The sequence below is a fragment of the Podarcis gaigeae genome (genome assembly GCF_964106915.1).
Source record: "Podarcis gaigeae genome assembly, chromosome: Z".
Classification (NCBI taxonomy): Eukaryota; Metazoa; Chordata; class Lepidosauria; order Squamata; family Lacertidae; genus Podarcis; species Podarcis gaigeae.
In genome coordinates, this window is record NC_139691.1 from 23,063,534 (window position 1) to 23,081,131 (window position 17,598).

The following is a 17,598-nucleotide window of genomic DNA, read 5'->3' on the forward strand; positions in this document are numbered from 1 at the left end:
TTTAAAATGATGTGTAAATGTGCAAAACTGAACTCAAGATTGGGAAAAATAAGAAATTTAAAATGACAAATTCACCCATCCCTTGCTACCTACAGTCCCTTAAGGGGACCAGACCTATTTCAGAGTCCACTCATGGCCAATATCTATTTCCGATTACTAATCGTGCTGATGAACCCATTAAAATTTGTAGCTTCAGTAGGTGCCTCCATCCAACTTGGAAGCATTGTTCCAGAGCTCCCTCCCTCAGTGTTTGTGGTTTTGCTTATTTAACAAAAGTTTCTGCAGCACAAAACGAAGCCCCTCAGAACCCAGTGGCAAGACATCAAAGCGAATTTTATTTTCTTCTCCCTATCCCCACCCCACCCAAAATGTTATTCCTGATATAATCTCCTCCTGCTTAGTTCCAAGTTTAAACCCGTAAAATGGTCAGCGAAGAAAAAGAATGAGTGAAAATGGCAGAAAATGAGTGCAGTTTACTGTGAGGCCCGGACTTTATGTCCCAAGTAATGGAATGTCATGTTTTGACTTCTGATTGGCTGAGGAATGCAGGAGTCAGTTTTCACTGGGGATGATCAAAACGTTCCCCTCTGCCTGTCGGAGCACAATCTTTTGCGGGGAGAGGGGACTGGCGGCTGCTCTATTTTTCTTCCTCCAAAATGCTGCTTCAATGAAACTGCCGGGAGATTCCATTGTCAGGGTGGCACAAGAGAAGAGAGAGGCAAGGGGGAATTGTGCTTTTTTGCTCCGTTCTCTTCCTACCCCATCAGCAGAGCTCATCAGGTCTCCTCCACTGGCATGCCCTTCCTACCTAGGAATACTATGTCACATTACTCCACAAATTTCCTATTACTTCCCATCCCTGAACATCCTGTCCAGGACTGCGGGGCCAACAAAGTCATCAAGCTCGTTGTGTTGGGTGGCAGCGGCGTTGGCAAAACGGGTAAGTCTTCAGAAGTTGCTGCGGAGGCAGCCTTGTCTTTTCTTTCTCCCCCCCTCCTCCCCCTCCCTCCCTCCCTCTCCTCTCTCCACATCTGCCATCTGATTTTATGTTAATATTTGATGGAAATAATGATCTGAGCCCATGTTTATCTTGCAAAATGTAAAGGTTAACCAGATCAGATTCCCACCCCCACCCCCATGCCGCTATGAAATATAATGCCTGGAGATTTTCAAGCAGATGAATTGAGGGAGGGGTGGAGGTCAAGGTTCGTTGGCACTGGCCTACACTAGCAAATTTTGTATTATGTTGCACGGGGTTTCACCGGAAGCTTATCAAGGTTTCATCAATGAGAGGATCCACCATGGTAGAGAAACTTTCTTGAAAGAGGGCTGGGCTACTGCTGCCAGGCTTTCCCTGCAGCATGGAGTTTGGGGTGTTCTAGATTACTCTGTCAGTTCACATGGTGAGCCTAGGGTCAGCTGCGAGGGTCCTTGGGCAAGACCTCTTCCAGGGGCCCCTCTCCTTCATGACACCATTCCTTCACTGTAGCAGTGTTAGAGGGCCCCCTTCCTGCAGAGTGCAGATGCCCAACTGTGCTGACTTGTGATACCAGCCCCAAGTCAGATGCAGCTGGTCTGGCTCTTCCAGTGTTTTGCATGAAATGAATGTATGGAAGAGGGAGAGGAAGCTGTCTTATACTGGGTCAGACTAGTTGCCCATCTAGCCCAGTACTGTCAGCAGCTCTCAAGGGTGTCACCTGGTGGAAGGTTTTCTCCATCACCTGCTTTAAAGAGGAGATGTCAGGACTTGAACCTGTGACCCTTTAGCATGTGCTCTACTGTTGCACTGCATTCCTAGTTGAATATATGGCCCCCTTGCTCAGAGTGAGAATTAGCGATCTTTTGCTCCACAAGTAAAGGCACTTACCCACCGCTGGGGATCGGCAGAAATTGGATTCACTTCACATTTAAAGGTGAACCTACCTAATTTGCGCTTTCTGGAACAAGAGACCTTAAACACAGCCACCCCTTCAAAATTCGCTCTTCTCTAAATTTTACAGTGCGGTTCTCCATCCAAGCAGTGGGTACAAAAATGCATATAGTTGGGTAAAGCATGCATAAAAATGCATTTATTAGTAAAAAAAAATCATACAAAAATATATTAAGGAAAATTTATTGGGGAAATGTGTAATAGACAGATACAAGTGTGTCTGTTAGGAGAGATTCACATTAAAAAGCAACAAACAAATGTGACTTAAAACCAGAACATGGTGTGGAACTGTAAGAATGGGAAAAATGAGAAAATCTGAAATGGACTTACCTGACCATCCCTACCTACCACCAATAAGCCACCCACCCTTGAATAGGCCCTGAAATGCTCTGCAATACGCTGGGATTTCTGTACAGAGAAGTGAAAGCAGGAAAAGCCCCCCCCCCCCCTCTACCCCGCTGCTCCCATGAATTTGGAATGCTATCTGATTGGCTATCTGAAAGCAGAACTGGGTGCCAAGTGCCTCCGTTATTAAACTGTGCTTTGGACCCTGCCCCGCAAAACAGGAAAGAGAGTGCAGGATGGACACCCTCCAGAGGCTCATGAGCCGGGCATTGGGGAATGATGTTCTGTTGGTGGAAGACAAGGAGCTATTGGGAATCTGCTCTCAAATCCAACAGGAGATGCATGAAACACTTTTCAGAGAGTGGGTTGCCAGGGAAGACAGTAGGGGAGGCATGAAAAGAGCAAACAAAAATTATTATGGCTGGAGCAATTCTGCAGGGCTCTTATGTCCTTATGGTATAGCAGTCATATTACAATAATATTTCATATCCATGGATTCTCCCATGTGGTGGAGGGATGCTCTTCAGGTCTGCCACAGGACCCTTACTCATTGCAGACAATTCAGGGAGACACCCTAGGTTGTTGCTGCACAGGTCATTGGGCCTCATCTTCTGCCTGAAAACCACTGAAGATGGAATTACACTTTACCCTAGCAAAGGTGAGCTCCCAAACCTACATTGACCATGACATTGCCAACTTGGTGTCCTTCAGAAGTTTTGGGCTGCAACTCCCATTCACCCTACGGAGCATGCCTGTTGTTTGCAAAATTCCGTCTTCACCAGCCTGGTTCCTTCTTGAGGTTTGCTTTCCAATTCTGGCTGATACGGAATTGGTGTACAAAACAAAAGACAGTGTTAGGGAGCGCTGTGTTTGGGTGGCAGCATTGAGTAGTTCCACCTTTAGCTAGCTCATTGCATCAAAAAAGTTTGCATAAAAACAGTGGGTATCTGCTGTTGCTTTTCCGTCCTGTGGTAAGCAATAGATGTGAAGTGTGTGTGCATGTCACATGGTTCATTTCCTCATAATAATAAGTTGGGTTGAAAGGCGCTATGGGAATTCCACTTAACATAAGGGAGACAGTGGTGGAAAACTTAGTGTCCCAGATTCCCAAATGCAGGAACGTGAGAAAGCCATGAAAAAGATGATAAATGTGAATGTGAAAACAAATAGATGGGAGTTTTATAGCAGACATATAGCCTTAAAAGCAGCTAGCAGAATGATGTCCTTGGCTGCCAGCCTGTTTACATGTCTATGAAAGTAACTCCCGTTGAACTTATGAGTGGGTTTGCATTACAATGCATATGGGTTAGTTTTGTAAGAATGTGCTCTGTTTTGAATACAGTTAAGCTTAAATCTGAAAGTTCACGCTGTGATTGCTGCTTCCTTTGTAGATTAATTTTGTGACTTTTCGTCTGGGTTAATATATCCATTTCCATGCTACACTCTGTAAATACACTTAGGGACTTAGGCTGTCTCTCTAGAAGAACTTCACGGGGGAGAGGGGGGAATCAGAAAGAGGGACTAATACTACATGAACAATTCCCCTCAGTCGTGAATGGCTTAATCTGCTGCATACCTGTAGTGCAGTCACCAGGCCAAGCCAAATTGTTAGCCACAAATAATTTATTACATGTGCTACATGGAAATTGTACTAATGGGGGCAGGAGATGATGGCCTAAGAGTCATTTTTCTGTGACAATATATGGAACCCTGAAGAGTTTGGAGTATTACTTTTCAAGTTTCTAGCTCTCATGATATTGGCAGCATCTTAGAAAATGTGTTTGCAGCAAGTGATAAGAAAACCATAGACAAATACTGCGATTTTTAAAGAGTCATGTCAAATATTTTTGAAGGCCACTTCACACATTAAGCATTTTTAGGGGTTACCCTTGAAAGCATAATTGTTATCCTGAGTGAGACCATCAAGCTCAATATCACCTACACTGGCTGGCGGTGATTCTCCAAGGTTTCAGAAAGTCTCGGGGGCCTCTCACAGCAGTTCCTGAATATAGGCAGTGACCATTTTGTGTACGTTCGATTGATGCATGGCTGCCAACACGTGGGTTGCTTTGGGTTTCAGGGGCAGGGCAGGGCAGGGCAGGGCAGGCTTATATGCAACCGCTGATGCGCTTAATGACCTGGAAGTCACCCTCTACACAAACAGAGAGTTGCCAGCATGCTCTTTCTGGGACCTTTTGCGTGCAAAACATGTGCTCTACCGTTAAACTATGGCCTTCCCAACAAAGGAAGCTTTTCTTATACTAGGTCAGAATATTGGCTTATCTAGCTCAGTACTGTCTAAATTGCCTCTAAGGTTTCAGGCAGGCGTCTTTCCTACCTGGAGATGCTAGAGTTTGAACCTTTTGCATGGGAAGCAGAACTACATCTCTTCCCTGAACATGACCAAGACATTCGCAAATGCAAATGTTACTCAAAAACATACATAGGTGTGTCTGAGTGGTATTCCCATTTGATTGCAAACCTGTTGGGAAACCAAGGTTTGCTGCTGTGTAATGCATGAAATGGCCCTGGGAGACCCAATGCAGTTTTGTTTTGGGGCAGACACTTTGAGAATGAGACTATTAAATTATTTATTAGTAGAGGTAGTGAGAGATTTTACTTTCTTGGGCTCAATGATCACTGCAGATGGTGACAGCAGCCACGAAATTAAAAGACGCCTGCTTCTTGGGAGAAGGGCAATGACAGGCCTAGACAGCATCTTGAGAAGTAGAGACATCACCTTGCCAACAAAGGTTCGTATAGTTAAAGCTATGGTTTTCCCAGTAGTGATGTATGGAAGTGAGAGCTGGACCATAAAGAAGGCTGATCGCCGAAGAATTGATGCTTTTGAATTATGGTGCTGGAGGAGACTCTTGAGAGTCCCATGGACTGCAAGAAGATCAAACCTCTCCATACTGAAGGAAATCAACCCTGAGTGCTCACTGGAAGGACAGATTGTGAAGCTGAGGCTCCAGTACTTTGGCCACCTCATGAGAAGAGAAGACTCCCTGGAGAAGACCCTGATGTTGGGAAAGATGGAGGGCACAAGGAGAAGGGGACGGCAGAGGACGAGATGGTTGGATAGTGTTTTCGAGGTTACCAGCATGAGTTTGACCAAATTGCGGGAGGCAGTGGAGGACAGAGGTGCCTGGCGTTCTCTGGTCCATGGGGTCACGAAGAGTCGGACACGACTAAACGACTAAACAACAACAAAATTATTTATTAAATTTGTATACCACCCTATACTGGTAGATCTCAGAGCAGTTCACAACATAAAATCACAATATAAAAAACACAATATTAAGTAATAAAAACCAAAAAAACAACCCAATAATCACACCACCACCACAGCATCGGATGTCAATCAGCCAAAGCCCTGGATGAAGAGGAATGCTTTTTTGCCTGGCACCTAAAAGTGTGTATTGAAACCACAGCTGAACCTCCCTGGGGAGAGCCTTCTACAAATGAGGAGCCACTACTGAAAAGGCCCATTCTCATGTTGCCATTCTCCAGACCTCTTGTGAAGGTGGCACATGAAGAAGAGACTCAGAGGGCCTTCTTGGTGGTGGCACGCACCCTGTGTAACGCCCTCCCACCAGATGTCAAGGAAATAAACAACTTTCTGACTTTTAGATGACATCTGAAGGCAGCCCTGTTTAGGGAAGCTGTTAATGTTTGAAGTTTTGTTCTGTTTAATATTCCTGTGTGAGCCGCCCAGAGTGGCTGGGGAAACCCAGCCAGATGGGCGGGGTATTATTATTATTATTATTATTATTATTATTATTATTATTATTGCCTTTTTCTTTAAAAAACGTTTAGGGGTACTCTCAATTTGACTCAAGAAAACCACCATTTAATAGTTCATATTGGAAAAAATAAATACAGTAAATGGACAAAAGTACAAAGATTCACAAAATGTTTAGGGGTATGCATACCCTTTTGTAGCACCAGGGGAAGAAAGCACTGGTGATGATGATGATGATGTTTGCAGGCAGTCCTTGAGGTACTGAGCCATTTAAGGCTTTATAGGTCAAAACCAGTACTTTGAATTGGGCCCAGAAATTAATTGGTAGCCGGTGGAATTGGATTAGGATCAGTGTAATATTTTCAAACCATCTTGCCCAGGTGAGCAATCTGGCTGCTGAATTTTGCTCTAGCTTCAGAGGTAGCCCTACGTATAACACATTGCAGTAATCTTAATAAATAAATAAATACAAATGTGATGCCTGTTGTGGTCACAAAACCTTGGTGCATACTGAGGAGTGGTTCTTGTCTGCATTGCACATGTCTGGAGCAATGGTCTTTCGTTGCTAAACATGTTCCCATCTAGCACTATTGTCAATGAAATGTGTGTAGCACATGGAATGAAAGCAGGTGTTTAATTACCACTCTGAGCCTGCGGCTGCAGTTTCTGACATTTTCTAACTCTGACTAAAAAGCGGCATTTTTCCCCTTGTTTTGCAGCCCTAATTGTACGCTTCCTCACCAAGAGATTTATTGGAGACTATGAGGCCAATACCGGTACGTCTAACCTTCTAACACTACATCATTAAAACTAATGTATTTGTGTCTAACTGTCCTGGGGACAGAACAAAGGGTCATGTGGTCAAAATATACAGGTCGAGTCAGGTGAATGGATTGCTATTCCTCTTATGGTTGGAAAATAAAGATTTTAATTTGCCATGTGGCTTAGTTGTTGTTGTTGTTTGCATAGGTCACCCAGCCAAAGGATTTGGGGCTGCTCCAATTTTTAATACCTGGCTCCTTTGGTCCCTCACTCGATGGGTTGAATAGGCTAATTGTTGGGTTCATGTTCTTATGTTTCTAAACCAGCCTCCCCCAACCTGGTACCCTTGAGATCCTGCAAACTACAGCTTCCATCAATCTCAGCCAGCATGGCAAATAGTCAATGATGATGGGATTTTTGCACCAGGTTGGGGAAGACTGTTCCAGGGCCAGCCTTCTTTTCTTTTAGTGCTGTGGGTCACTGGCAAAAGAAAATGCTAAAACGCTGTCTAAAATGTGCATATTTTCAGTGAACTGCCCCTGGCTATGAAAACAATAAATCAAAGCCCAATTATTTACAGCTCCGCTCCTTTTCTTAAGCTAATACTCTATTCACTTTAACAGAATAGGATCAGAGGAATGAGTCTGGCTGACACCCTTCCTATAAAAAAAAAAGGATCAAAAGATCGTTGCTTCCATCAATGGACAGAGGGCCAAGCATTATCCAGCTCTCCATTTCCAACAAGCAGTGGAAATGAACACTGTGTTTAAAAAAGCACCAACCTGAAATATAGACTTTATTTCTGTTTTTAGCGCTGTTCAAAAAGGGCAAGACTGAAATAGATGTAAGTGGGTTTGTCAGTTGACCAGCAAAATGGCAGCTTAGCCTGTCCTTGTACGTTTAATAACAACAAGGTGACTCTGCCAACTGTCCCCCCCCCCCAGCTTTTTTAAAAAAGCATTTGATATGTTATGAGATGGGGGGGCAACACTAGATCACCTTAAATGTGTTATGATTTAGTAAAAGTGAGAATTAATCAAGGTTTGATCAAACTTTGCCGATCACAGAAACCCCCTGGGTTTAGTTATGCCCATGAGCCAAGGCAGCTCAGCAGAGCTAGCTGGATGGGCTATTGGCAGGGGACAAAGGCCAGTGATGACCCAGCAAGGAAACAAAGACTAAACAGGAGCCAGTAAAAACTGCACAGAACCCAGTAAAAATAATTGGCTGCTGAAGGAAGGAGGGCCCATGACAAAATCAAAAGTTTTAAGAAACTTTTCTGGACATGGCAAATTCCACAGCTGAAGTCTGTTGCAGCAAAAGGAGACTTGTGGTATCCAAGAGATTGACAGGCATCTCCCAACTGAGGATTAACTCTTTATGGATCTGATGAGGTGGTCCCTAGTCCATGAAAGCTGCTTACCTTTAAGGTGCCACAAGACACTTTGGCTGCGGTCCTATGACACCTTTCCTGGACACCACATATTCCCCCTACCCAAAATGCAGTGGGTGGGTTCTGAATCAACCTATGTAGGTTTGCAGCCTTTTGTTGTTTAGGTCCCACAAGACTCTTGGAGTGATCAAATGTTAATTCTCCCTCCTGACTGATAAATGAAAAACTGGAAACTTCGCCCCTCTAGCTCTGTCCCTTTCATCTGATTAAAATGCACTGCTGGGCTTTTCATTCCTCACCTTTGCTCTTAAGGCTGTCAACGGGCTGATCTTTTGCTCATGTACTTGATTTGTTGGTGCTTCTTTATGTTTCTGTGTAACCATGCACAGGATTTGTGCTTCAAATTTCTATGTTTCCAAGATTTGGCTGCTAGAGAAGCATTGCTGGGAGCTGCATGCTTTTTCCATTAAGCAACCATCCCTTCAGCAATCCTTCAAGCAGAAGCAAATATGTTATAGATCGGAAACAGGTGGTCATATATAACTGAGGCCATAGAGAAATACTTCTTCTCCCATTGCTGGAGGGTAGGGCCAAATATGATTTGTGTCTGGAAGTACCCAGACATCTCCTTTTGATGTGTTATGGAAGTGGAATAATATGCTGTCTGGACTTTGTTTCATAGGCTACTTATAAAATGGTGTCAGCTTCAAGTCAGGTACATTTCTCCTGCCTGTGTATTCACTCTTCCAGTCAGGCCTGATGCCAGCACTCAGCATGGTGGGGCAAGTGCCGCAGCCATGGGGCTCCCAGAAGAGCTGCCACATTAGAGCAAATGGGAGACTGCATCACCACCTCCAGGACTTAATTTCTCCAAACCCATCTGCCTGCTTTCTTACTTAAAACCAGTTCAGGGGGAGGCTCTGGTCTGGTGATGCAGTAAAACAGTGCCTGGAGTGTACCATTTCAATCTGCAAGTACAAATCTTTGTGACTGAATGCTTCCTCCCATTGAGAAGATGAGTGATCATGACGGCTATGTACCACCACCAATATCAGAGTCAACACTATGATCACTACCAGAAAATAATTTATTCATTCCATTATTATTATTATTATTATTATTATTATTATTATTATTATTATTAAATTAATTTATCCCCCAGCCCTTCAACCAAGTTGCTCAAGATCCTGCACATGGTTCTTCCCATTTACAACAAGTATAGGGGATATCTGTGGTTCTCCAGATGTTGATGGACTCCTATCAGCCTTAGCTAGCTTGCTGATGACCAGGAATGGTGGAAGCTGCAGTGCAGCAACATCTGGAGGGCCCCAGGTTCTCCATACCTCTCTTACAACTAGCTGCATGAGGTAAGGTTAGAGATCCTTGCAATGCTGTTTATGGATGAGGAAGGATTTGAACCCAGTTCTCTGGAAACATAATCCAAACACTGTTAACCACTACACCACCAGGACCAATCACTTAGAAGCAGAGCCACCACGCACCTGGCCTGGCAGTGGGGTCACTGCCAGTTACGAGGAGAGGTGTGGGGCAGCAGGGACATTGCCACTGTTTGGCTGCATAGGTGGAACCAGTTTGGTGCTCCCACTTGATGCGCCCATGCTGTGCTAACCTGCACACCTCGTTGCTCCTTCCTCTCTTGGGAGGAGGTAACAGCTGTGCTGCTGTGAGGCTGGGTGCATGCCAGGATCCCTTCTCACCAACCTGACTATTCCTGCACTACACTATACTGGGTCTTTTACCTACAGTACCTGTAGAAGTACTGTACACACATTCTTAGATTTATTTGCACAAACAATGTTCTTTTAATATCAAATCCAGATGTTGGAAACTTGGCCATGGGGAATTTATCTCACTGTAAAATGCCTTGATGAGCTTGAAACAAATGTCTTCCACAGAAGAGAGACACCTCCTTCCATGAACCAAATCCTACAGCCTTATCCAACCTGGTGCCCCTCCAGACATTTTGGATTGCAACTCTCTGCACAACTGTACTAAACCTCTGGAGGGCACCAGGTTGGCAAAGGTCCATAGAAGTTATTCTCACTGGGCTAAGCTTCCCCAGTGCTTTGGTAAGTGCTAAATGACTACCTGGTGGAAACCTTTTACCAAGTGCGCCAGTAAAAAATATCAGATCAGAGTGGAAGCATACTTGGAGATGGAGATAGACATTTTGTGACTGAAGTTTTCATCTCAAGTGAATCCGAAAATGTACTTCCTAAAGCATAACTGTTCCAGATTTTTAACTGGTGGTACTTCTGTGCCTTTAACAGCAGCCTGTCTCCACAGTAGGAAATGTTACACCTGCTCAGGCTGCTGCTGAAAGCAATGGCATTGGGGCACTACAAATATGTATTGGGGTGGGAAACCTGCAGCCCTCCAGCTGTTGGCTGGGCCCAACTCCTATCAGTCTCAGTCACAATGGCCAGTGGTCAGGGATAATGGGAATTGTAGTCCAACCACACCTGGAGGGCTCCAGGTTAGCTACCCCCTGCGTGGGGGTAGGTGGGTGGGTGGGGGTGGGGGTGTTCCGGGACGCATACTTACAACCATGTCAGCTTGTTGTAGTGATAGTGAAGAAAAGGCTGCCTTGCAGCCTATCCTTTAGCAAATCTGCATTTTGCATCCATCACCACACTCAGAATGGGGGGGGGGGGGATTAAATATGGGGAAGTAATTTTTCCCCCTGACACTTCCCAATATATGCCAAAAGCTGAATTCTGCATGCGGTGACAGGTTTCACACTGCCACCTTGCAACCCAATGATCAAGCATAGGTTTTTATGTCCCCGAATGCAGTGGTTGACTGTCCCAACCCCTTCCCTTACCAGACCTGTCTTTGCAATCCTTCTTCCCTATTTATATCCATGCATGTGCTCTGAACAACTTGGGGCTCACTCTCACATCTTTTAGTGCAAAAAGAATTTAGCCCAGCTTATGAACTTCTAAATACTCCCTGTGTACCATGTCCAAAAATGCAGGCACCAGCTCTCTCTGCCAATAAGCATTTGCATAGCATAAGGAGACACTCTTGGAGCATGGCTGCCCCAGGTTTTTGCTTAGTTACCAGTTGGGTTGCGCAGGCTGTGATGGGAAATATTCCATGTATCCATCCGGTTGTCATCTCTCTTTTTTGCCAGGTGCACTGTATTCCAGGAAATTCACCATCGATGGAGAGCACCTCACTTTGCAAGTTCAGGATACACCCTTCGTTTCACTGGAGGTAAAATGGCTTTTTAATGTTGAGATGTTTAAAAAGAAGTCTTAATGTAGAAGTAGCCAATGTGATGCTCTTCAGATGTTGTTGAACTCCTCCTCCCATCAACCCCAGCCATCACAGCTAATGGTCAGAGTCCTGGAGTTCAGCAACATTGGTTGGCTTGGTGCCCCTGTTTTAAATTTCCATTATTCTGCCATGACTACCAGTCAGGGTACAGCAGCTATGCCAAGGGTGGGAGCTCAAGTAGACCGCCACCACCCTTCCCTTATGTTTCATTTGGGAAGAAGTGACATTGGAGGGTGCAAGACAAATACCTCAGAGGGAAGGTGAAGAGAGCATCCAGCTTTCCTCTGTCTCGCAATGAGCCCAATGTAGCATGCCTTTCTCTTTTGAGTCTCTCTGATACACACACGTGATGTGAAGCCAAATGGCCTAGGCATGGGGGGATGAAGTTCCCTTTAAGTCACCACACACACAATAACCCCACAGGCAATTTTAAGGAGTTATGAGGGGCAAAAGGACAAGGAGGGGAGGTACAATGGTGCCTTAAGGAAATAAACAAAATATACTAGAAAGCTAACTAGGTCTAGGAGTTATAGTGTGTAATTAGACAAACTAGAGTAATCCACATCGCCTAGAGCAGGTGTGGGAAACCGTTGGCCCTCCATATGTTGCTTAATTACAGCTCCCATAATCCCCAACCACTGACTATGCTTGTTGAGGCTGAATAGAATTGTAATTCACTAGTTCAGCAACATTTGGGAGACCAAAGTTTCTGCACTCCTGGCCTAGAGCAAGGATGGGAAAACTATTGTCCTCCACATGTTGTTGGACTGCAACTTCCATCAGCCCTAGCATGACCGATGCTCAGGAATGATGGGAATTGTAGTCCAACAACATCTGGAGAGGCACAGGGTCCCCCATCCCTGATATATAGAGGCAACAGAACTGTGGCTGGTAACTGAGGAACAGGAGACAACCTTCTGTCACCAGCTGGCTGTAGAAAGATCAGACTTGGGTTGGATACAATACTTCTGAAGGTGGAAAGAAAGAAGCATTGCTACTGCTCTTGTAGACACTCAACACACAATGATTTTTGTTCACATTTCAAAAGCCTTCGCAACCTATTTGATCAGAGGTGTGTCTGTGTGGGGTGAGTGTATGCACCAACCTCCCCAGCCTGGTACCCTTCAGACATGGTTGAACAAAACTCCCATCATCTTAGTCATCAGCCATGGTGGTTGAGACTGATGGGAGTTGGAGTCAGAAACATCTGGAGGGTGCCATATTGGGTAAGGCTAGAAAGTCTTAATTTGATCTAGGACTTAATTTGATCCAGGGTTTATCACAGATGGCTCAGAAGCAGGGCCAGTTTTCAGTACCAGGGATAATAACTACAAAATCACTGGGATTAGTATGATGGGAAAGTGCCTCTGAGGATCCACAGAGTGCATTTTTCTTGGTAATGAAAATTGAGAGCCAAGGATTACGGACTTCTGGGCAAATTTAAACCTCAGGACTTTTCATCTTTATCAGCTAGAAATAGCGCCTCCCGATCATACTACTTTCAACTCTCTTAAAAATGAGCTTTTAAAGGGGCCAAAGCTTTTAAAGTAGGATATTGGTTATGTAATATTACATGCAACCAGATAACTGGGCCATTTTGAGTGCAGACATGACAGGGGAGAGGGATTCTTAAGAACAGTTCCAGCACACAATTTAAAAAATATATATTTGGAAAAGTTGGAGTTTGTCTCCAGCCCAAATGCTAAGTAATTTTGTTCTTCTTTGTACCCAGATTAATAGAGCTTTTATTGGCATGGATGAGGGTGTCATAAGCGGAGCAGTGGTAGTTGTGCTTTCATAATTTCGAGAAGTTCCAGAGAATACTTCAGACAGGGCATCGGTTTTGCCTAATTCATTATTCTTTGAAAGAGAAAGCCAAAAGGAAAGAGATAATGTAGGTTGTTGGCTGATGAAATGCTGTCTGAAAAGTGCATGGTCAGTAACTATTTGTGTCTCTGGTTGAAATAAATGATTAAGAAGACATTTCCTTTAAAGCAAAAAATAGAAAACCCCCGCTGTCCTTTATCTTTCATTAGGCTACATTCCATTTCGATTATTGCACCAATTTCATTCTGGGCTGCTATCAGATATAACAAAAGGAAAATTTCCAGTTGCCTGTGGACATCATTTTGCTCTTTTCTGCTAATCTTTTGAAAATATATATGTATATATATTCACAGGTGTATGTTTGTTTGAAAAATGATCTCCTCATGAGGATTATTTGCCGGTCAAATATAACAGATTGCCACAGCTCACATCCTTCTCTGTAGGGTGGACAGGGGACAATATACTGGGGGGGGGTAGGGGGGAGTCAGTACAGTGGTACCTCAGGTTAAGTACTTAATTCATTCCGGAGGTCCGTACTTAACCTGAAACTGTTCTTAACCTGAAGCACCACTTTAGCTAATGGGGCCTCCTGCTGCGCCGCTGGAGCACAATTTCTGTTCTCATCCTGAGGCAAAGTTCTTAACCCGAGGTAATATTTCTGGGTTAGTGGAGTCTGTAACCTGAAGCGTATGTAACCTGAAGTGCCACTGTAAATGAAAGAAGGCATTGAGTCCAGCAGGTCAGAAATCCCCAAAGGGGAAGACTCCTCCACCAAATCATTATGGGTGATGATACTGGGCCCTAAGAATAATTTACTACTGGGACAAAGAAACTACACTGGTTGCCAGTTCATTACCAGACTACTTCTCTTGTCGCAGATGGACGGTTATCGGGGAGGCTGGTTTAGTTTGAGCTTCTGATTCTCCCTGGCACCATTGTTCCTTCCCAACCAGAATCTTCTTTTTTCTTCTTGGTTTTGTTGACAGGACGAGAGTGACACTATCTGCTGCCAGGAACAAATAAACCGGTCCATCTACTGGGCAGATGGTTTTGTGCTTGTCTATTCCATCACGGACCATAACAGCTACCGCACCATCCGCCCCTTGCACCAGCATATCCGGAAGATCCACCCCAATGCCAACATCCCTCTGCTGATCATGGCCAATAAAGGAGACCTGCTGCGAGCCAGGCAGGTGTCTGTGAAAGAAGGCCTCCAGCTGGCAAACGAGCTGGGCTGCACTAACTACGAGTTGTCTGCGCGGGAGAACTTTGAGGAGGTTCACGATGCCTTTAAGCAGCTTTGCCAAGAGATGAGCAGGATGATTGGGAGCTGCAATGGCGAGAAACGCAGAGGGCTCCATCTTGTTCGGCCCAAGTCCCCCAACATGCAGGATCTGAAAAGGCGGCTGAAGCAGGCCTTGTCTTCCAAGGGAAGAACGGCCACAACACTCTGATGTATCTCAGAGTAGCAAGCCTGGCCTGGGCCTTAAGAGGAGGGATAAGACAATGGGATATTTATATCTATTTATGGCATTCTTTTGCCAGCATTTTTTGTACGAAAGAATCCCTTCATGACAAGGTGATATTGGATGGCAAGCTTTCAGAGCTGCGCCTTTTGTGTCAAAATTGTCACCGAGACTAATGGCATCTTAAAGACAGGTTCTTCATCCATGCAGTGAGCTTAGCTTCCTAACTGACATGACATGTAGCCGTACCAGCCAATCAACCTTGCTCTTCCCCCATGTTTCAGGTCAGGCAGGCAGTTTCTTTTTACTCCCTCATTTTTCAGTGCCACATGCATGTTTATTCAATCAAATAACACCTGCCCACATATTAAACAGAGTTGCAAAACTGATGCAGAGATGGGAGGGGTAGTTGTTGACTGCAGTGGCACAAGCCAACACACACCTTTCACCATACTGAAAACCTGCACAACTAGGTTTTTAAGAGCTTACCTTATAAGAGAAAAGTACCAAAACTTCATCTCACCCCTACTGCACTGGCACATTTGAGAAAAATAGTTCTCGTTTTATCTAGGACGGTACTAAAGATTTGACTGAATGCCTCGCTTAGCAGTGTGATCAGCATATGATCAGGGGTCAGCAAACTTTTTCAGCAGAGGACCGGTCCACTGTCCCTCAGGCCTTGGGGGGGGCAGACTATATTTGGGGGGGGGATGAACGGATTCCTAGGCCCCACAAATAACCCAGAGATGCATTTTAAATAAAAGGACACATTCTACTCATGTAAAAACACGCTGATTCCAGGACTGTCCGCGGGCCGGATTTAGAAGGCGAATGGGCCAGATCCGGCCCCCAGGCCTTAGGTTGCCTACCCATGAATATGATGAACCAGAACTTGGCAGTGCCCAATAGGCCTATTCCAACTCATAGTTAATGGTGCTTAAGTGCATAACGCCACTATAAAATAGTTAAGACAATGTGTGCTTAGCTCTGTATTCGATTCTGGGCATTTTGCGTACACTTAATGCCAATTTAAAGGAACATTTGCCTTGTCCCAACTGCAATTGCCACATCATAAAATTGTAGAGACTTCACCATCTACCTGAAGTAGCTACAAAAGGTATATTAAATGGATAGAACTATATGTTTGATTTCCACAGTGATGGTGATCAGGCTGCAAGTATATGCAACCCAGTTTGCTGGCCTAATTCAGCCTTCTCCAACTTGGTGCCCTCTAGTTTTTGGTTACAACTCCCATCAATCCCAGCCAGCATGGTGGCCTTGGCTGATAGGAATATATCTAGAGGGCACAAAATTAAGGGAGGCTAATCCATACTGGACTCATCACTCTTGTTTTGCCATGCAGAGCCGGGCTGAAATTTTCAGCTGGGGTGAATTTAGAATAAAATGAAGAGGTGTGCTCCGCTTTCTCCCTCTCCCAGAGAAAGAGGGCCAATTTGCTTAACATTCTCTGCCATTCCTGCCATTTGTAGGATACAAAAATGGGCCCCAGATTGCCAACACAGGAGTTCTGTTGTTGCTACCTGTGTTAGCAGCAGCAAAAACCAAAACACTTATAAAAAAGAGTCCTCAATCATGCCACTGCTAATGATGAGGTCTTACCCCCAGTGCCTCTGAAACTGTTGGGGAATTTTCCACCTCACTTCTAATAATATTTAGAGAAATATCCCACTTACCCTAGTTTTGCCACCTGAAAAGAAGGTGAAGAATTTTGGGAAGCCAGCTTTGCTCAGTACTCAAGTTATCTCACCAGCCCACTACAACCCCAAAGGCTTGTTCCTGTTTTGTTACCACCAACATGCCATGGATGTATATATATATGTGAAATGAAGGTTTTTTGTGGGTTTTTTTTTTTTTTTGCCTCAACATGCATCACTTTACACTTGTTTATATTGAATTTCACTTGCCATTTTGCAGCCCAGTCATCAGTTTAGAGAGATCCTTCTGAAGCTCTTTGCAATCTCTTTTTGCTTTAACGACCCTGAACAATTTAGTATCATCAGCAAACCTGGCAATCTCACTGCCCACTCCTAACATTAGGTTTTTTATGATGAAGCTAGTTTGCTTTCAGTGGAAGGTATTTTTTTGATACAATATAACTGGGTCAAACTGGACATTATGTGTTTGAATCTTGTTCTTCTGTTTCCTCAAATTCAACTGCTCCTTGCTCAGTGCTTGGGCCCCTAATTCAGTTAAGTTTGTAGAGACCGGGATTCTTATCCTAAACACACTTACTTCATGGAGCCTGCGTCAACAAGACTCACAGATTATTCTCCTGGGAAAAGGACAGAAAAAAAGTTTAAAGTTGCTTCATCCCCTCAACTGGACACATGGTCTTGGCGCTATTTTGGCACATGCCCAATAAAGCTCATGTTTTATATCTCTCATCTTTGCAAGTCTCTCAGTCATCCCATCTCCTCAGTAGGGCTGGGCAATATAGCAATATATCATCCAAAACTGGTTTCAAGTCCATATCACAGTATTGGCTTCATAATTTTTGACCTGGCACTACATTGTGAATCGTGATGTCTGTGTGTGTGTGTGTGTGTGTGTGTGTGTGTGCGCGCACACACACACACACACACACACACATGTGCTATGCAAAAAAACACAATGTGGGGGAAACCATGAAGCCAGCCAAGGCTTCTACATAGCTCCATCCTTATTTCAGACATTGTGATATGTCAGTATATCACAATGTTTAGCTGCTGATATATCACAAAGTTGGAAACCAGCTCCATCCTTTTCAGACACATTATGATATATTGCAGTGTTTAGCTGGTGATATATTGTGATGTTGAAAACCAGA

General features: G+C 44.3%; 1 protein-coding gene across 1 annotated transcript; it reads left to right on the forward strand.

Moving 5' to 3' along the window:
* The first annotated feature begins 505 nt into the window (after positions 1-505).
* LOC310836727 (ras-like protein family member 11A-like) lies at positions 506-17,174 on the forward strand. Its single transcript, XM_083722483.1, has 4 exons — positions 506-940; positions 6,740-6,796; positions 11,333-11,415; positions 14,292-17,174. The coding sequence occupies exons 1-4, from the start codon at positions 544-546 to the stop codon at positions 14,757-14,759; spliced, it is 1,005 nt and encodes a 334-aa protein (XP_083578609.1). The 5' UTR covers positions 506-543; the 3' UTR covers positions 14,760-17,174.
* Positions 17,175-17,598: the final 424 nt, after the last annotated feature.